At 34.7% G+C, this 21,761-nt stretch overlaps 3 protein-coding genes across 3 annotated transcripts in view; all 3 read right to left on the reverse strand.

Moving 5' to 3' along the window:
• Window positions 1–1,233: 1,233 nt before the first annotated feature.
• LOC123696969 lies at window positions 1,234–2,871 on the reverse strand. The gene is made up of 2 exons (XM_045643370.1): window positions 2,861–2,871; window positions 1,234–2,661 (listed from the first exon to the last, which is right to left on the reverse strand). The coding sequence occupies exons 1-2, from the start codon at window positions 2,869–2,871 to the stop codon at window positions 1,596–1,598; spliced, it is 1,077 nt and encodes a 358-aa protein (XP_045499326.1). The 3' UTR covers window positions 1,234–1,595.
• Window positions 2,872–3,526: 655 nt separating this feature from the next.
• LOC123696951 lies at window positions 3,527–6,770 on the reverse strand. Its single transcript, XM_045643349.1, has 2 exons — window positions 3,764–6,770; window positions 3,527–3,687 (listed from the first exon to the last, which is right to left on the reverse strand). Exons 1-2 carry the CDS (start codon window positions 6,288–6,290, stop codon window positions 3,680–3,682), a joined length of 2,535 nt encoding a protein of 844 aa, XP_045499305.1. The 5' UTR covers window positions 6,291–6,770; the 3' UTR covers window positions 3,527–3,679.
• A 4,871-nt stretch (window positions 6,771–11,641) lies between these two features.
• Window positions 11,642–21,761, reverse strand: part of LOC123696352 (kinesin-like protein KIF21A) — a 104,839-nt gene continuing 94,719 nt past the window's right edge. Inside the window, exons 28-29 of the mRNA XM_045642482.1 lie at window positions 15,536–15,732; window positions 11,642–14,892 (exon numbers count right to left, since the gene is read on the reverse strand). Coding sequence (XP_045498438.1) covers window positions 14,850–14,892; window positions 15,536–15,732 — 240 coding nt within the window. The 3' untranslated portion in view covers window positions 11,642–14,849. The remainder of the gene's footprint in view (window positions 14,893–15,535; window positions 15,733–21,761) is intronic.

The following is a 21,761-nucleotide window of genomic DNA, read 5'->3' on the forward strand; positions in this document are numbered from 1 at the left end:
TTAAAATTTAGTACCTTGGGAAGATATTATCTATGTGTTAATAGAACAATACATAAAGGAAATTATGTAACGATTTTATACAATGAAAATATGTAAAAAAATATTAGCAGGTGTAATTATTAAATTGATCCCGAACCCAAAACTGTAGTTAATTTTTTTTGTCATTTAGTGTTTAATTCATGTAAATTGGTTCATTAATAAAAAAAATTATTATGATCATTTAAATAATCACGGCGAACATTTGCTAATGCATTCATGTACAAGGTGAAATCGTTCAGTGTGCACAGGCGTTTTTTTTTTTGTAAGTATTACAGACTGCTATTTATTTTTTCAATATTTTCAATGTACAGAATTGACCCTTCTACAGATTTATTATATGTATAGATAACAAAAAACTTTAAACTGATATCGAAAGTACTTAACCTAATAATGGCCGTAATCATTTTTTTAAATAAATCGAGAAATATCAAAAAAAATATCTTTAAACCCTCCCATACATTAAGTACAAAATATTATATAATATCCCATATACATTTAATATGAAAGATTTTAGCTTTCTTTTTCTTTTTTTGGTTGTCTGCTTTAATTACTTCGCAAATTTGAAGTGGCGTTTTCCACGCTTTTTCCGGACATTTTCACGCATTTTCCGGATATTTTCCGGGCATTTTCCGGGCAATTCCTCACGCATTTTCCGGGGATTTTCCAGGCATTTTCCGGACCATTTCACGCATTTTCCGGATATTTTCCAGATATTTTCCAGGCATTTCCCAGGCATTTTCCTGACATTTCCCTGGCATTTTCCGGAGATTTTTTCAGGCATTTTCCACGCTTTTCCCGAACATTTTCACGCATTTTCCGGATATTTTCCGGGTATTTCCCCGACATTTTCACACATTTTCCGGGGGATTTTCCAGATATTTTACAGGCATTTTCCGGATATCCCCGGAAAATGCCCCGGATTTCCGGAAAGTACGTAAGTTTTTTAGCTTAGATTAGTAATAAATTCTATTAACAATTCTATGAATTGTTTATGGTAGTACGTGTTTACTAAATAATTGTATGTAAAGTAGTAACTACTATGCAGTCGCTATTCCACGCGGACGAAGTCGCGGGCACTGCTAGTAAATAAATAAATTACTGTATATTGTGTTGTTCATCGTAATAAAATACTATTATATACCTGTATTATTATATATGTTGTTTCATTATATTACATTCCTCAAAACTGAAATTACCAAATTGTAAGTCTACCGTAATCCTTATATCGAAGTCAAAATTGAACTGGATTTATCAAATTATACAGCTATCTTGTCCTGCGAGGTTGCTGGTGTTTTACAAGTAACCCTGTATAGGTGTTACCGTCACGAGCAGCCATCGCCATACTTAATTTTATTAATTGGCATTGTCATTTTTTCCATTTGTAATTTTACGTCTATGTTTTGTACAATAAAGTTAAAATAAATAAAAAAGAGTGTGTGTTTATGTACACGCGTTAGAAGTTACTTCTTTGGCGTATGGACAAAATACTAGAATATACAACTTGAACATAGTTATAAATTTTCATACCACCTAGAACTTACTTCATGCTGTTAATTTTAGTTAGTTAGTGTCACGGGTTTACCTCGCCGCGATATAAAACGTTTCAAAGCTAAGAGATATGATTCCGACGATAGATCGCTAACAAGTTCCAAGTGAACCGCGCGTGTAACAAAACATATAAATAAGCATATGTACGATTTTTGTAGCTTAGCACCTCTGCCTTTACGATTCAACGTGAACACTGGGCCAGCGTAGTCGACACCACAACGTATAAACGGATAACCTGGGTCCAGACGCTCCTGCGGTAGATTCCCCATAATAGGCGCAACCGTAGTCGGTTGCAGTCGTGCGCAGCGCATGCACGAATGTACCACCTTCCTAGCGAGGTTTCTGCCGCCGACCGGCCACCACATCTCTCTGAGCGTAAACAGTAGAAGCTGTGGCCCGGCGTGGAGTAAACGTTCATGCTCGAACCGAAAAAGCAAAAGTGAAAAATGATGATTAGATGCGATTAAAATAGGAAATTTTTTATTAAAACTAAAATTTGGCGAATTTTGAATACGCCCACCTACTCGAATTAAATTATTATTTGCGTCAAAGAATACATTTAATTTAGAAATTTGATTATAGCCTGATATATTCGTTATATTTTTATTATTTTTAAGCGCATAATAAATATCGGGAAACGATTCCTGTTGACTCAACTTTGCTAACGTTAATTCAGCACGATTTAATTCCTCAACTGATAATAAACCTGTCCACTTATTAGTTTTATTTCGCGCGTTATTAATAAAACGTAATACATAAGCAGCAGCGCGTTTAAGTCTATTATATTGTGAAAATCGAGAAAAAATAATTAAATTATCGTTTAAATTATTACTTATGTGACAACAAATATTTATAGATTTAATTTCCGGTAAATCTGAATTAATTAATTTGGAATGTTTTAAAGCGGGCAACTCAAAATGTACATTATGTAAAAATAACGGACCCTCCCACCATAAAGATGAGGAGCTAAGCGCTTCTAGACCTTGCCCGCGTGAGACTAAATCGGCTGGATTATCCTTGCCTGCGACGTGACGCCATGGATGTTCCTTGGTGAGCTCGTGAATCTCTGCCGTCCTATTTTGAACATAAGGTTTTAATAATTTAATAGGCATACCTAACCAACCTAAAACGATAGTTGAATCTGTCCAAAATACAATTTTATCAAAGTTTGAACGCAGTGATCCAATAAGCTTATTATATAATCGTGCACCTAACAACGCACCACACAACTCTAATCTAGGTATAGTTGTAGGTTTAGTCGGCGCGATCTTACCCTTCGAACATATCAAGCGCACTGTGACATCAGCTGTTGCATTGATCGTACGAGCGTATGCGCAAGCTCCGTACGCGACCTGTGAAGCATCGGTAAATATATGTAGTTCGGTTCGCAATAGATCAATGCACATAACGTGACGCGGTATTCGTAAACTACTAAGAAAAGATAATCCATTTATAAATTTATCCCATATTTGCGAAATTTCGTTAGGAACCGATTCATCCCACGTCAATTTTAACAACCAACATCTTTGTAATAAATGCTTTGCGATAGTAATAACCGGACTTAATAATCCTAGCGGATCGTATATTTGTGAAGCACACGATAAAATTATACGTTTTGTCACTACTTCACTCTTTTGTACAATTTGCGTGAAATAATAAATATAATCATCGAGACTATTCCATCCGATACCTAAAGTTTTATTGTTACAAGTTTTATTAAGTAAACAGAGATCGTGCGTTTGCGATTCGTTAACGCTAGGCGTAATTAAATTTAAATTATGACTAAAAATCCATTTTCGTAATTTAATACATGCTGAATCTAAAAGACTACTAGTTTCTTTACAAATATTTTCTAATTCGGATATAGAATTCGATGAAACTATGAGATCGTCAACATAAAAACAATTATTAATAGTATCGGCTACATACGGAACATTCGAGTGTTTGGCTAATTTCTTTAAACATCTACAACTTAGATACGGTGCGGATGCCGTTCCGTACGTCACGGTGTTGAGTCGGTACACCCTCAGTGGCTCTGAGGGATCATCCCGCCACAAGATCAGCTGCAGGTCACGCTGATCTTCAGCAATATTCAACTGCCTGTAAAATTTTTCAATGTCAGCGCATGCAACATACCTATTCTCGCGAAAACGTAATAAAATAGAAATTAAATCACCTTGAATAGCAGGTCCAATCATTTGTATGTCGTTTAATGATACGCCGGAACTAGACTTCATACTCGCATCAAAAACTACGCGTAATTTAGTTGTTGTGGCATGCTCCCTAAACACACCATGATGCGGTAGGAAATAGTGCGGATTCCCATACGAATTGACGAGACTCATATGACCTAAATGAATGTATTCCTGTATAAAATCAGAATACATCTTTTTATAATTAGTATTTTGCTGAAGACGTTTCTCTAACGCGTAAAAACGACGTTCAGCTTGTGCGCGTGTATTACCTAATAACTTAGGTGATTGTTTCAACGGAATTGAAACACAGAAACGACCATCGGAAAGTCGACGTGTTGTGCGAATAAAATGTTTCTCACAAGCAGTATCTTCGCTAGATAATTGCTGTAATTTATTGCTAGGCGCGGATAGTTCTTCTAATTCCCAGAAATTCCTAACCAACTTATCGAGTGAATCATCTTCCGTGGATAATGACGAATAATTACAATTAATATATGTTGAATTTTTATTATTAGAATACGGAAAAGATTTAATTGAACCTGACACTATCCAACCTAATTTGGTGTTTTGAAGGAAAGGACCACTTTTAAGGCGCATTTTTCCTTCGGTTATTAATTCCCAAAATAAATCAGCACCGATCAGTAAATCAATAGGTTGACTTTCGTAACAATTGGGATCAGCTAACAATAAATTGTGAGGAACATTAAATTGATTGAAATTAAATGTAGTTGTAGGCAATTTTGATGTGATTTGGGGCAAAATCAAACATTGAAAACGGGCAGTGAAGCTCCCGTCGCGCGATTTAATTTCAATGTTACAAGATTGCGAACATTGCGTAATAGAATTACCTACACCGTGAATATGTTGAGTGGACTGTAATATTCGTAAATTTAATTTATTTGCTAAAGATTGCGTAATAAAAGATCGCTCGCTTCCGCTATCTAAAACTGCGCGTGCGCAATAATACTCACCCGATTCATTAAATACTTCAACTATCGCCGTAGACAATATGACAATCTGTTGCGAAGAATTGTCATCCTTTGTATACATAACGGTTTGTGCGTGATTAGTACATTGAAGTTGCATTGTAAGGCTGTGTGCGTTATCTGCTGAAACGGTATGCGTATTAGTAAGCGAGGGGTGCTCGTACGTAGTTAACGTCACTGTATTTTGTTTAATTGGTGATAATTTAATTGCATCACAAAGTAAACTATTGTGCTTTTGTTCACACTTTCGACACGGACCAAAAAGACAAGTACCAACCGAATGACCTGGACGCATACAATTAATGCATAAGTCTTTATCCGTAATTAAATTAAGCCTATGTTGCGGGGACAAGTCGAGAAACTTCTGGCATGAATATAGCTGATGCTTTTCGTTACATAGCAAACATGACTTGTAATGGCTGCGCGACTTATTGGATTGCGATTTAGAATTAAATGAGTGTTTGTTATCTGAAACTATGTTACAATGAATTTTGGATGATGAATTTTTATTTTGGTAAGTAGAAAATTTATTTGAATTATTCGAAATACTAGGTTTACTGTGATTTACGGAAAGTGTAGTTAATAAATCGGCTTTTTCTTTTATAAATTTCAATAAATCATCTAGCTTAATAATTTTGTCCTTATGTATTTTATAAAAAGTATTCTTGAATTGTTCCCACTCACGTTCAGTGGTGGGATCTAACTTTGATACCACGATATAAATAATTAATGTGTCCCAGTATTCAGTGGGTTCTCCTAAGATTTTAAGAATACGTAAATTTTTCAAAATTGTATCGATTAAATTGTGCAATTGACAAGCTGATTCTCTGGAAACGTTTTGCAGGGAAAATATTGCTTTAATGTGACTTTGCACTATTAATCGCGTGTTATTAAACCGGTTTAGTAAAAGCTCCCATGCAACCAGATAATTATTGGATGAAAATTCAACGTTTTCTATTACAATTTTAGCATCGCCTTTTAAACTCGCCTTTAAATAATGAAATTTTTGAATTGGTGGTATTGATTTCGAATCATGAATTAAGGATGAAAACGTATCGCGAAATTCTACCCAGTGTTCATGTGAACCGTCAAAGCTAGGTACAGAAATAGTCGGTAATTTTACTGAATCATTACTAAAATTGTTGCAGGTCGTATGGTCGTGCGCTAAGGAACAGTCAATGGATTTATTAACAGATCTATCCTCGGAACTATCTGGGTTTACCATGCAGTCCAGCATCGCCAGGACAACATAATATTCCCTCTCAAACTCTACGCGTGATTCTATGAGTTTATCCGTTTCTGACTCCGGGACAAGATCTTCAATTTTACTTTGTACTTGGTTGAAATCATTCATTAAACTTTGAGCACCTGGTATACGTAGTTTTAGTTCTGCCCTCTGATGCGTGTCAAGGTCAACATTTTCAAACGAAGAAACGTATTTTTTAAAATTAGTTAATCTACATTTAATTAAACCCCTTTTTTTCCTCAAATCCTTAAGCTCCTTTTGTTCAGATAAAGACATAATTACTGAAGTAAAAAGCTACAAGTACTTACGTGCCACGTGAAGCAGATTCTTCGGTTGCGTAAAAGCACGTGAGGAGGCAAGCAACACCAAAAGCTCTGGAATTTACAAAGCACAGTATCACTCAGATGAAGTTTGAAGGGTTGGATAAATTAGCTGGCCGTCTTACCAAACTGCACTGTAATTTTGCGACTTCCTCGCCGATTGCGTCTCCAAAATCCAGGATCCGGCTCGAAGGACCAGAAATGTTGACGAAGAAGAAGAAAGTAAATTTTGCGCGTATAAAAATTTATTACTCAAAATTACAAAAGTGCGTTAGGACAGTGAATTTTAGCGAAGGAGTTAACTGCTCGACGGCTGCGTGGCAAGTTGAAGTCGTAGAGGACAGTGGTAGGGTCATCCGCGGCCAATCGCACGGCGCCGCGACGTGACGCCGCGATGACGCAGTACCAACGCTCCGTTCCGCACGATTTTGTTGCGCCAACAGTTTCCTAAAATTGCGGTGGTCATATTTTGTACACCAATTTTCAGCATGCATTTAATGCATTAGTGGTGCATCTGCTTTTAATATGTAGGTACAATGATTGCTCATTGAGAGAAAATTTTAAAAAGGTACCAGATAGTCTGCATAATTTTATTTTAGTTTAACATAAATACTTTGTACATAGTAAAAACGAGGTTGAATAAATAAAACAGCCATTTCATATTTCATATTTTTTATTCAAAAACTTTCCAAAATTATTCTAAATAAAAATTCGAAGTAAATCATAACCCCATAGCTAACATAAAATTATGATAAGCTAATGTTATAAATTGAATATTTTTACGTAGCATGATAAATTTACATGAAAACCAACAATATTATGTTTGCTAAGGCTAAAATTATATAGTATATTTTCATAATTCTATAAATATACAAAATTTTGTAAATTGCCCAGTCTAATAATTCATACGCGATATATTGTCTATTGCACATTTTTCATTCATAACATTTTAATGTTTCGATGATTAAAAAAGTATATAATTTAAAATGAAAATGAATACAAAAATATTGTTAACATGATTTGACTAGTAATAATGCTGATTATAATAATAATGAGATTCAATATTGAAAAACAAAAACTAGGCATAAAGCCACCTCAATTTTTCATTCAAATTTACTTAAAAATCATGCGTACACATTTAATACATTTCTTTAAACACAATTGCGACACAAAGCAATTGTGAAACACAACTAAAAATTCGTAAAGTTTATTTATATGATTAAAATAATAACATTATATAAATCATCTTTAAAACTTAAAATCTATAAAATCACACAAAAGCATAGCCTGGTGAATAGTTAACAATTTAAAGGTTAAATTGTACCAAACATAAAAGGAACATACACAAAAATAATACTGACGTGGAACACATTCACTAAATACTATGAGAAAAATAAAATAAACACAAAACAATGCACCACCATTTGTCAAAAGAGTTTATGTACCTATGTTAAAAATAAAACTTTAATATTTTTATTTCGATGAAAAAAAATCTATTGTTTTTGATACACCAATAAAAAATATATGAAAATGTTGCCAATTTATTTTAAAAATAAATTTGATTTCAAAATAATTCAGAGCCATAATTTTGATAAAACATTACAATTTGACAATAGGCATGACGACAGTATCCATAAATGATCGTATTAGTGTTTTTAAGGGAAAATGTATAATAAATAAATTCAATATAGTGACTTAAAAATCTTAAAAACACTAAGATTAATGAGATTATCAATAAAATAAAACATTGAAATTCTGCAGTTGGCCATTTTGACTAAAACACACGTGACGTCACGCTTAAGTAAACAACTCACGTCAGATGTATTTTGTTGTTATGAATATGTTGAGAATACGCATTTTTATTTATTTTCTGTTGTTTCACGTATGCTTTATCGACTCAGAACAGAAATATAATTTCGAATTCACGAATACGTGTTTCGGGGTTCTCCGCGCCAACTTTATACAATCATTTCTTATTATTTTCTCGCTTAAAATAATTACTAACACATTTTTGAGCATTATTTTAATGTGGATTCACACTGCAATACTGCACACCACTTATAAACTTTGAAATTAGTTTCTATAATACATATTAAATCAATATTTTTTAAATTTTCTTCGCAATGCATACAAATAATTACGTATTTACTAAAGAGTGACGTCACGCTTACGCCATGACACCTCCGAGCTGTTTTGGCACAGTTGATAAATATTTTTTGAAAAATGGCTTTTTTGAAAAATCTTCGTTAAATTTAAATATATTACCGAAATATAGGGTTTTTCTTGTATAGTAAACGTATACACACATTATGGAAGAGGATTTCAAAATCATTCGTCATGCCTATTATTCTTATACTCACTAAAATAATAAATTCATATTACAATTCCGAAATATTGACTTAAAAATTAAATTAAAATTACATATATTAATTATACAAATTTGACAGTTACCCGTAGCGCAGGAATGTATAAAATAATTGATGAGAATTGATCACAGAGTTTAGTTTTGCTTACGGATAGAAAATGTCTTCAATCTCATTCCAAATATGCGCTTTCAGAGTCATAAGATAAAAATAAAATATAAAGATAAATTCATATCATTTATTGTAATAAAAATTCATGTTTGTTTCTCATGATTATAAAATCTTTGACACGAGGAAAATTATGAAGGTATTGTGCGTAAAATTTGGCGTAGGCATTGGCTATTATAAATTGTTAATTAATTTATATTTAATAATTAAAATTGAAAATGCAAAAAATCAATACAAAAATAGGATAAAAATGATCCGCTACTAATAATAATGAATATGTATGAAATAACTGTTTAGATAAGTAGGTTGTATGTTTAGACTTTAGTACATTTATATGCAATTTCTAATTATTTAAAAATTTGCGAGTACCTTTTATATTTTTTTCAGAATTATCCGTCGTAAAACTGACTGGTTACAAGTCAGTTTTACTAGATTTTACAGTCATCATTTACTATTACAAAAAACTTAGACATTGCATATAAATGTAACAAGTTGATTTCGTACAAAAAATATATCGAGAATAGCATTTTTTGATGTTTACATTATGATAATAATTGCTTTAAATCCTAAATTCTTTCATACCTATTATATGCTAGTTATATATAATTTGGGACTAATCACAGGAATTAGAAACGCTAAGCTAAGGCCAACTACACCATATACTTTTATTTAAGCTTATTATCTATTGAAGGCCATTCTGTAGTACAAGCTATACTCCAGTCAGTCAAGATAATCAATTCACAATAATTCCAAAAGTCTTCAAACTTCGGTCAAGTGAATGGTACATTGGGACGACAATAAATCTCATTTTGCAACCTTGCCCGCAGTCCGGAACTGCAATTAAATTATTTTTTACTGTATGGTCGTGAAAAAAATTCCAAAAGTTCTGCAAAATTGGGGAAGTTTTCGATATAATATTTCATATCACGTATTAAATTTGCAACCAATCTCAGTGTACGGAACATCTTTTAATATTGAATATTAATGTTTTTTATATTAAACTGAATGAGGTTGAAAATTTGTAAATGCATCAGAATAGATGTTTTCGAAGTTTGCAACCAACTTCCAAAACTTTTGTAATTATTCCGAGACCACCTTACTCGAAAAAATGACCACGAATTAAAAATAATTATAAATAAACATGTAATTTATACAACCGTTCGGTATATATTTCCGATATCTGTGTCAAGTTTGCAGAACTTTTGGAATTTTTTTCACGACCATACAGCAAAAAATAATTTAATTGCAATTTTAACAATGTTCCGTAGGTACACTTAGATTGGTTGCAAATTTAATACTTGATATGAAATATAATATCGAAAACTTCCCCAAGTTTGCAGAACTTTTGGAATTTTTTTCGCGACCATACAGCAAAAAAATTATTTATTTGCAATTTTAACAATGTTCCGGACTGCGGACAAGGTTGCAAAATGAGATTTATTGTCGTCCCAATGTATGGTACATTGACCGAAGTTTGAAAACTTTTGGAATTATTGTTAAATTTTCGATTTCGAATATCGATTCTGACTGATGTACTAATCAATCGAGTAATTAATGTTTTTGACGTGACAACGTCTTATAATTCGATAAAGCCGGCTGCACGCACGAAAAAACATGACTCATGCGGCGTTACCTCGCTCTGACTCATCTGAGGCGTTCCATGTAAGGCTTGAAGTGCGAGCGAGAGCGCGGAACGAGCGACAAAGAAGCACAATCGGACGTTGTCACGTTCAACTATCGTCAGTAAACCGACTTTACAGACAACCTTTTTTTTTATAAGATTATAACTTATTTTACTTTCCTCTATACCATGAAAATAAAAGTCGAAACTATTTATGACGACGTTATACAAATGAGATCCAACGAAAAATAATTCAATCTGTTTGCCTAAAGTTGTATATTTCAAACAAATTATAATTTTTAAATGCATCGTCTTCATAAATGTTCCGACTTTCATTATCGTAAATACTTGATTATATGATTTGTAAAATAACCAAAGAGAGTACATTTTTTGTGTTGCCCAATAATGTGTGAGATTTTAATAATGGTATATTATAGAACAAAAATCTTGTGCGATCCCATCTACATCTATGAGAGATAGTTTTTCCAATAACATTAAAGTTTGTGAGACAAGGATAGAACATTGCAAAATACAATGCAAGACAAGGATAGAAAATAATTTTTGAATGAGTTTATATGGGATTCATACTAGATTTTTGTCTAAAATTATTATAGGGGCAAAATAAAAGACATATTGTACTCTTCAATAATAACTAAAAGGTAAAAATTGAGCCTCATAATTGTTAAAAGATAAAGTGTGATTATGTTAATTCATTGTATATGGAATGTAATTCCGTATATTGCAAATTCCTCGTATATTCGAAAAGAAATTTACAGAAAGTCTTTTGAATTCGAATAACGTTCTAAGGATTTCAGAAATCATTGAAATCTTCAGTAAATCTAGGCAGTCAGTTCAAATTGAATCAATGCGTTTCACAAAACTTCGCTAGTTTATCGTAAAATAAATTGACATTACATCTTTCTACCATACATAATCAATGAAAAATACTTCAGTGTCTATGTAGTATGTAGTAACTTTTTACTCAAACGAGTATAGGTATAGGTACACTACACGTAGTAGGGGGTCTCGTCAAACTGTTTGGTGTCATGTCGGTCACCTCCAAGCGCGTCGCGAGGGTGTGGCTGGTCCCGCACTTTGCGTGTGTCACCTGTTCGCGCGGATACGCCAACAACGGACGCGACCGTTACTGTGCGGACAAAATATATATATATATATATATATATATATAAATAAATATTTTTGGTTATAAGAGTATTTTTTTTAAATAAAAGGGCTTCTTATGTTATGTACAGTTTTAATACCCTTTTTTAAATAAATAACTTCTTCTGTGATATATAGTTTTTTATGTCCTTTATAAACTTGATAATGTTCATGTTTGTTTAAATTAAACATTTTTGTCATAGACATATTATTCGAGGAATAAGTATATAACAAGATATGTAGTATAGAAGCAAAGAGTAAAGTTGTAGTAAGATAATAAAATAACTAATTATATACATATTTTAAAGTACATACACCAAAGTTTTCTAAATTATGACACCAATTCTACTAAAAACCATTATCTACATCATAATAATTCGAATTTAATTATTTACTCATAGGAAATGGATATCTAATATCGATAGCACTACAATGAAAGCTAATTCATATAGATGCTTCACGATCTTTTTATACTACAAGCTATTTGATACCATACTAACTCTAGACACAAAGTTGTTAGTGACAAAAATCTGCCATAAACACATCCTACATTTTGTAAGAGAAAAATTCACAAAATAGAACGTTATACGGAACTATGTTGAACTAAATAAGGGAAGATAAAAAGAATACGAATAGTTAAAGCACAATGAAGAAATATATTTTTTAAATAATTGATTTAAGGGTGAAAAAAACACATGTGCAAATAGCAAAACTGTAAAACAGAGTGACAGGAGAAGAATTGAAAGATATACCACAATATACAGATACAACAAGTAGGGAAACTTCATACAAATGGCCCATCCTATTCCCTACCCATCCCTATCCCTTCCTTACTCCCATCGCTAATCCTTTCCTTATCTCTCTCATAACTGACATAATGGCAGCGGAATTAAATAGTATTGTACCCCAGGAGGGTACCAACCTTCGTATTGTTGGAGAATCCCTCCCTGAGCGTTCGCGCTCAGGCTGCCCTGCGTACTCTGGGGAGGGCAAAATCCCGCTCAAGAACACCAACAAACGCAAACGGGCTCGTAATTCTACGAATACGCCTTTACTATCTGTAGACTTTTGTAATGTGAGGGGCCTACATTCTAATCTTAATCCCGTCCATCACCACCTGGAGACGGCAAAGCCTGCCTTATTGTTCCTAACGGAGACACAAATTTGTCCTCCCTCCGACACATCATATCTTTGTTACCCAGGTTATAAACTGGAGCACGGACGCCATGGACGGTCAGCTGGTGATCTCCTAGTTTACTTAACCCATCGTTGGGCTACGGCAATCGAGAGTAAAGGGGAGGCCTTAGCGGTTAGTCTGGACGTTGCAAAAGCCTTCGATCGGGTGTGGCATCGGGCTCTTCTCTCGAAACTTCCAGCCTATGGACTCCCAGAGAAATTATGTAAGTGGATTGCCAGCTTTCTTACATCTCGTAGTATCCGGGTCTTGGTTGACGGTTCGAGCTCTGTAGTCTGTACTACTGCCTGTCAACGCTGGCGTCCCTCAAGGCTGCGTCCTTTCACCCACACTGTTCTTACTGCATATCAATGACATGTTACAAATCAGTAACATTCATTGCTATGCAGATGACAGTACTGGAGATGCTATATATTCCGGCCGCCAAAATATTTCTCGAGAACACGTCAATGCAAACCGAAACATACTTGTGTCCAATATTGAGGCTCTCCTTGGTGAAGTCCCTGAGTGGGGTCGACAAAATCTTGTCAAATTTAACCCTGGCAAGACGCAAGTATGTTCATTCACAGCCAAGAAAACCCCATTTCTCACAGCTCCCTTATTTGAGAACACTCCCCTAACAATAAAGCCTAGTATCGGAATTCTCGGTGTCGATATATCTGATGACGTTCAGTTCCGCTATCATTTGGAAGGCAAAGCTACTATAGCTTCTAAAAAAATGGGCGTCCTTAATAGAGCGAAGCAGTATTTCAGGCCAGGCCATCTCTTGTTACTTTATAAAGCGCAAATACGGCCTCATATGGAATACTGCTCCCATCTCTGGGCCGGCGCCCCACAATATCAACTCCTTCTACTCGATAGCGTGCAACGAAGAGCCGTCAGAGTTATCGGCAACCGGGCACTTACTGATAGGCTGGATTCACTAGCTTTACGACGAGACGTCGCATCTTTATGCGTTTTCTATCGTCTGTACAATGGAGAGTGTTCTGACGAGTTGTTTGAACTGATACCTGCCGCAGAATTCCACCATCGTTCTGCCCGACACAAGGCAAAGTTTCATGCTCACCACTTAGATCTTTGGCGTACGAGTACAGTGCGTTTTTCTCGCACCTTTTTACCACGCACTACCAAATTATGGAATAGCCTCCCCGCAGCGACATTTCCTAATGTCTACAACTTGAGTGTCTTCAAGAAGAGAGTGTACCTCCATCTCAAAAAGTCGGCAACGCACCTGCAGAATCCCCTGTAGATGAATATGGGCGGTGGACTCGCTTACGATCAGGCGCCCCACAAGCCCGTTTGCCCACTCTAATATATAAAAAAAAAATACAAACGTTCGAAATGGCTCACGCACACAAGCAAACGTGTTCACGAGAATCGTAAGGGTATTATGACAATTGACAGATATAAGTATACCCTTACGATTCTTGTAAACAGTTTCCCTACTGGTTGTATCTGTATATTGTGGTTGTACTGTATCAAAACAACCAATGAGTTTTTAGTACTAAAGCAGTAGTCGTCTAACGTTTCTCTTCGTCTTGACGATTGGTCCTTCGAGTCGGAAAGGCCTATATTTGATAAAAAAAAACCAGCTAAGCTCATGTTAGTAATGACAAGTGGTGAAGCAGCGACGGCGTGCGCAAGCTTACTTGGGAATATGCAATACTTACCAAACGATGAATTATATTTTCGATGCCAATACTTTGTCTAGCGAAACACACTGGATGGTGGTTTTGGAACACGTTATTTAAGAACGACGCTTTAAGTTTATTTTTACAGGTATCCTTTATCTAATATTCTTAAGGCTATATGAAATACTTATTGAGTATCAGTACTAAAATATATTGAAAAAAAAATACAACTATATTAACAATACACATTGTGAGTCGTTTTTAAATAATATGTACTTGTCTGTACGTGCAGGTTTGTGTGTGTATAATCTGTGTGTGCGTGTGTATGATATAGTGTATATGTGTATGTTTGTGTATGCGTGTGTGTGTGTGTCGCTCACGGCTCGAGAAGTATTCTCCAGGCGCGCACTTCGCCGCCGCTGCAACACACTTATTTGTTATTATTTTGTCGGACATAATTTATTTATAACAATCAATCTTAGTCTTAGTTTTAAATTTAAACTCAAATTTAAGAAGAAATTATGATATGGAAGTTTTCCTGTGAACACAATTGACTTATAATAGATTGACATTAAGTATCAAAGTACATATTGTGTTAATTAAAAATATAAAATATCAAAAAGAGGAAAGGAAAGGGAGCTAGGTAAAAATAAAATTACTGGAAAGGAATCACAATTGTAGGAAAAAGTACGCATGGTGGGCATCGGCAGCCGCAGGAGACCTACTTTGCCTGGGTATCTTATAGAACAGTTTTGTTAAAACAAGGAAAGAATTGGCACACATGTTCGCTTTTGATTACGGGCATGCTTTATCCTACAAGACACCACCCAAAAGACGAAGAAAAAAAATGTCTCGGTCTGACAGGACACAGAAGGCTGATCACCTACTTGTCCCTAAAGAAAATCGATCAGTGAAACAGATTTATCTGCCCCATACCTCACTAGGGGACATGGGACTTCACACACCACTCAAAAAAGTTCCTGTAAAGATCTAGACTTGCTTTTCCTGCACTCCACCATCTAGCAAGTTCCCGTAAACATCCACAAAAACACGTGACCTCACCTGCCAGCCGTATATATAGCGCCGCTGGTCGCACAGGCCGCCAGTGCGTGCGGCAGGTCCGGCAGCGGCGCCGCTGGAGCCGCCGGCCGGAGCGCAGGGCTCCACAGCCGCAGGGCTTGGTCCCGCCCGCAGCTGGCCAGCCACGTGCTCACGCCGCAGATGCCGGTCACCCAGCCTTTGTGCGCGTTCATCACGCTCTGGTGATAGAGGATAGGTGTTAGATTAGATAAGAAAACACTTTATTGTACAATGCACACAATAATAACATTTACATAAATAATAACTTAAAATAAATGTACAATTTGGCGGCCTTATCGCTTCAGAGCGATTTCTTCCAGGCAACCTTGGGATATAGGAAAACGAAGTGTCTAGTCGTCCGCTAAACGGATGAATAAAATAAATTATTAGTCGTCCGATTACCGGATTACTAGATAACCTTTTAACACTAAGACCCGATTTCACCAATATTTTCTAAATCAGAGATTTATTAATCGAGCTTCAAAATAAACATGTATTTTAACATCGTTGTCAACTCTTCAGGTCCCAAGAAGGAAATCTAAGAGCCGATTATCAAATCGGCCTTTAACTGAGCGACTCACGAATCATTCATTCGTATTTTAAACCGCCCGAAACAAAATGTCATAGTTGACAATTCCATAGTTTCGCACATTAGGGCTATTTGTTCTAGTTGTATAATAACTGTCATGTTTGGTAATTCGACTAAATTGAGATGTTCTAATACAGTATAAAATTTAATAATCATGTAGTAACTTTTACGTTTACTGGTTTATATGTCAAACGATTTGGTCGTTACCATGGTTACAAATGTTTGATGTTATTTGGAGATTGTTTTGTTGTGATTTTTCTTGTGTTATTTTAATTTTATTTTGAGTTGAATAAATACAATAATGTTGAAGAAAAATCGCGGTTCAATTTCACTTAGTAGAAGGTAAACTGGATCTGGTTGAAATTACGAAAAAAAATTCGGAGTCCGAAGGAAAGTGGAGAGATCTCATATAAGAAGAGCAATTAACAAGAAAAATAAAGACAAAGATAAAAGAAAGTAAATTAATAGTAAATTCTTGTTCGTAATAACCTAGTATCTAGTAATTTATGATTCTGACAATAAATGTGTGTTTATTATTATTATTATAATTGTTATAACCAATTTATTGAGTTAGTTAAAGGTAGTTTAATTAGAGCAGTGGTGGCTCAGTGGTGAGACCTCGGACTTCGAATCGATAAGTCCGTGGTTCGAGACCAGGCGAGCGCGCAGGAAATAAATTGATTTTTCAATTTATCTGCGCATGTTGTAACATCACCACTGCTCGAACGGTGAAGGAAAACATCGTGAGGAAACCGACATGTCGAAGAATTAAAAAGTTCGACGACATGTGTCATCCGCCAACCCGCACTTGGCCAGCGTGGTGGATTATGGCCTGTACCCTCATAGGAGGCCCGTGTCTCAGCAGTGGGAACGTATATGGGCTGATGATGATGATGATGATGATGATGAATTTATTGAATGATGTTGATAGGTACAATCTAAGGGTACAATAAAAATGTTTTATAAGTACACAAGTTTTATTTATTTAAGTAACATGAAAAATTACATATTTCTATAACAATGTCACATTTAAATTAAATTAGGATCATCATCATCGTCAGCCCATATACGTTCTCACTGCTGGAAAATGGGATTGGTAGTGCTCACTTAATTTAAACACGGTAAGGTATCAGGTCATTATCCACCACGCTATCTTATGATATGTCGGTTTCCTCACAATGTTTTTCACCACTGAGCCATCACTGCACTGCACTACAATAAGCAGTTGGTCTGTAGGTGAAACTGATTGATTCCTAAAACAGAATTTAAAATTAAGATAAGTACATTTCATAATCATGAGGAGGCCTGAGCCTTACCTGAGTAGTGGTGAAGTTTACATTTTAAGTACCTATATTGGTATTCAATACTAGATTTGACATGACTCACAGGATTATTATGGTTTAATTGAAAATAATACAGTATGTAGGAAGGAACCTTTTATGCACATAAATATAAATATTACCTCACGAGATAGTTTTACTTACAGATCCGACGGTTATTCGAGTTTATCTTCAATTAATTGCAATACTTCCAAAACCGATTGTTTTGATAAACGAAATCTTGTACTAAAATCAACATCCATCATATTCTACGAAACAATGACGACGTCTTTATAAATTCTGGGCCGTCGCGGTCGCACTATATAATCCAAATTATACAAATCATCCAACACATCTTCATTTTCAAAAATAAAATAGTATGCAGAGTCCATCTTGACAGCAAGAAAACCTCAAATCATTTTTTCTAATCGCTTGTTAAAAATTTAAAGAGCCTCTATGCCAGTAATTATATATGATGCCGTGTTAGAGCTAGCGCGCACGAGCAACTTTGTCTCCGCAACTATTTTGTCTCTCCCATCAATTTGTATGGGGAGTTGCGTCGCTACGTGCGCGCACTTTCATACTAGCCCATGGGTGGGAGAGACAAAATAGTTGCGGAGACAAAATAGTTGCGGAGACAAAGTTGCTCGTGCGCGCTGGCTCTTAAGGAAACTAAACCTCGATTAGGTCATGGTGGGACACTCCCTTACATTGATGTCCCGTTAAAAGAGTTAACAGCGTGTTAAACTAACTAACAGAGCTTGGTGAAACTGGGCCTAAAGCTAGCTGTCCGTAAATTTTAAAATAATATGCTGTCACAGCTGTCATAAATTACAAATTAATTACTTTTACTTATTTAGAAATATTTTTAGTAAAATAATTTTAATGAAATTGCTATGGGTAAGTATAAATTATTATTATTTATTAATCTTAATTATTAAATAATAATATATTGTTCAAATAATTAATTGAATCTTAGATCCTGATGTGATTGAAGACATCGAAGAAATTGGAGCAGCGAAAGAAAATAATGATGAAGAAAGGTTAAATATTCAAGAAGGAAGAACGGAACATAATTTAAAAGTCGATGAAAAATTTAACACCTACAACGAGTTAGTAAAAAGAGTTGAGGATTTTCAAAATTCGTCTTACAGCTATTTCTATAAAAGAGATTGTGTGACCATTGAAAAATGTAGAAAACAAGGCGTAAAAAGGTACATTAACCCAGAATTGAAATATTATAAAATCAAGTATTGCTGTATTAATGGCCCTCCATTAATACAGCAATACGTGGAGTGTATGTATTAGACAATTTCCTTCAAAAAACTAAAGTCGAACAATATCCAAATCACAAGAAAAATCAGTGTCCAATTCAATCGCACTTCAACAAAGAATAATATCGTAATGACGGATTCAAGCTAAACACGCGTGTAGTTCCGAGCTATAAGCAAGTCACTGAAATAGTTGAAAGTCAAAGAAAATAATAGTGGGTTCAAGTATCGTCTATGATTGGCCAGAAACAATACAAAAGAATTCCAGCGCGCGCCCATAAAGGCAATAATTCTCGGAAAAACTTAATGAGTTGACTACCTGATAATTTCTAATTTGAATGTTGTACGCCAATTACACATTTTTTAAAATACTTTATACCACACAATTATACTTTTTTGTAATTTGTATGAGATGTAGAAGTTTTTAAAACAAAGTTCCACAGGGTCACCATTCATTTTTTTTACACCAGCTTTGTTCAAACTTCAGTCCGTAAATTTTTAAGACGTAAAATTTTACCTACTTTTTGGTCTAATTTTGTTGTTGTTGTTAATTATGCTTGAGTATCATTTTAATTAGGAAGACTTATGTATTCTTAACAACCTTGAACAAAAAAATAAGAATAAAATAAAAACAGAAATGGTCAAAGTTCATATTAAGCTTACGTGGATGCTATTTTTATCAAATTTTGAAAATAAAGCATAAATCAAAAACTTTATGGTTTAGGACAATAAATTTTAGTATTTTTGTTAGATAATAAGTCCCTCTACTCCCCATAACCCGTTGGTCCACTACTTACGGGACACCCTGTATAGTGTTTTTGGGTCCAATTTAGAAACTTGTTAATTTTTGCTTCTGGCATCTGTTGGAAGTGGATTTCTTCTGATAGAAATCCTAAAACACGTGATAAACTAGCCTTTAAAAATAATAAGTACAGAAAATAATGATCATATTGTTCAAAAATTGATATTTTTTTCTCAGATTGTAAGTGTGAGATATGTTTTTGGTCATTAAAATTTTGGAAGACATGTATTAATCCAAATATTCATGTTCATTGTTTTTTGTAATATAAAATAAACCCTATATTGTCTACCGCTAATCAATAATATCAAAAATACGAATTTTGCGAAATCGGGTTTTGTAATACATTAAAGCCCATATGCCTAAATAAAGAATAACGAATTTGGGGTTATTTAGTGTCTCAAAACCTTCCACTGACATACATTTACATGCAGAAAAAATCCCACGCTCATACGGAAATAAAAAGGCACTTTTTTTAGATTTCATCACCTCTGGGTCCGCACCATGTGAACCTTTTAAAAGGTACTTGGGCTGCAAGCCAATGTTTGGTAAAAATAGCCTGGGCGTTACGAGGCTATGACAGAAGGGTCACGTTAAAAAAAAAATTATTGAACAGATTTTTTAATTAAGGTAGCCCCAATCACGCCCCAATAGATATAATCACTCCATGTATTTGTATATCTATATTCGTGAATATAGATAAATAGATGTTATCGGAAGATTAAATTATTTTATTCATCCGATAATCGGACGATTAAATTATTTTATTCATCCGGTAATCGGACGATTAAATTATTTTATTCATCCGGTAATCGGACGATTAAGTTATTTTATTCATCCGGTAATCGGACGACTAATTTTATTTTATTCATCCGTTTAGCGGACGACTAGCACTGTCCATAGGAAAAAAGGTAGAAAGGATTATTGTTAGTTTAAAAAAGTTGTCAATATGATAAGTTAAGTTGCTTGGGAATTCAACGGAAGGAGGTTAAGGAACATGTAATTGCGAGAATGGGCTTAAAAAATGGAATACTGAGATACTGGCAATTAACGTCCATGTGGCCTAGACCTAGAACTTAAAAAATTGTCCAACCAACCATTTTGACATGACCAACTACCCTCAACAATATCAAATTTTTCACTATTTTTATTTGATTACTAGCTGTTGCCCGCGACTTCGTCCGCGATTAGGTCGTTTTTCGTCATTCGTCGTCGTCTCTTATAAAATTGAACACTCTGATAAGAAAATCTTAAAATCTGAAGAAAACATGAATGAATGTGGTTTAAATTCTACATTACTTAGTATCAAATAATAATCTAAATTAAATGTAGATTAACAGTTTGAGCACACCATTATAGAATATGTACCTAAGTATTAAATTACGTTAGTTTACATAGTAACTTTACTAAAAACACGATGACTATCTTTCGCGCTCGATACCACAAACTAAGCATGTTTGTGGTACGTGGCCCGCGTCACTTGACCCCCCGCGAGTTCCCCTCCGTTGCTATGCGAAAATACATTCGTCGCCCTACTATAGGAAAAATTGTAATACTGTGGCCTGGGCGTTATAACACGTCCAGGGAGTTCCTGAGTGCCGATATCACCATCTTGAGGAAAAGCTTCTAATGTCGATTTAAAACTGCATACATACGAATTAACCTGTTCTAAAATTGTGAAATGAGTTCAGTTTTAATTTGAGAAATATTGATTTCTTGTATTCCACTATTCGTTGTAGTCGAATACAAAATATATTTAAACAAACTTAGGTTGGCCTTCAGGCAAAAGGGATCCTATCAAATAGTAAACTTGACCTTGTATCTTAAAAGTAAGCATGAACGGATCTTCTGATAATTATTGAGCACCAAAGGATCATTTGAAACGCACTACTATAAGAGCGAATATTGTCTAATAACAGTTTACATTGCACCACAGAATACATAAGTAGCTAAACGCTAATTGAACAGTATGTTTACCTCTAAAAGTAGTGATTTCAAAGGTTCCGGTGTATCTTCAAACGAAAGCCGACTCGCCTTACCACACTTTAAAGCATTACAAAAAGAACATACTACGTTAATATCGCCTATACAGAAGATGATCTTTAATCAATTGTGAGGTTATAAGCAAACCCACTTTTATATTTGTCAGACCACACCACCGAATTCGTAGATTGTTTACCTCAAGACATTAAGACTATGACGAAATCTCTCTGCAGTAAGACGGGCCTCT

The sequence above is a fragment of the Colias croceus genome, chromosome 1 (assembly GCF_905220415.1).
Source record: "Colias croceus chromosome 1, ilColCroc2.1".
Classification (NCBI taxonomy): Eukaryota; Metazoa; Arthropoda; class Insecta; order Lepidoptera; family Pieridae; genus Colias; species Colias croceus.

What these genes read in the sequence shown, in the direction of transcription:
- LOC123696951 (XM_045643349.1), bottom strand. Translation starts at nt 6,290, where the DNA reads ATGTCTTTATCTGAACAAAAGGAGCTTAAGGATTTGAGGAAAAAAAGG.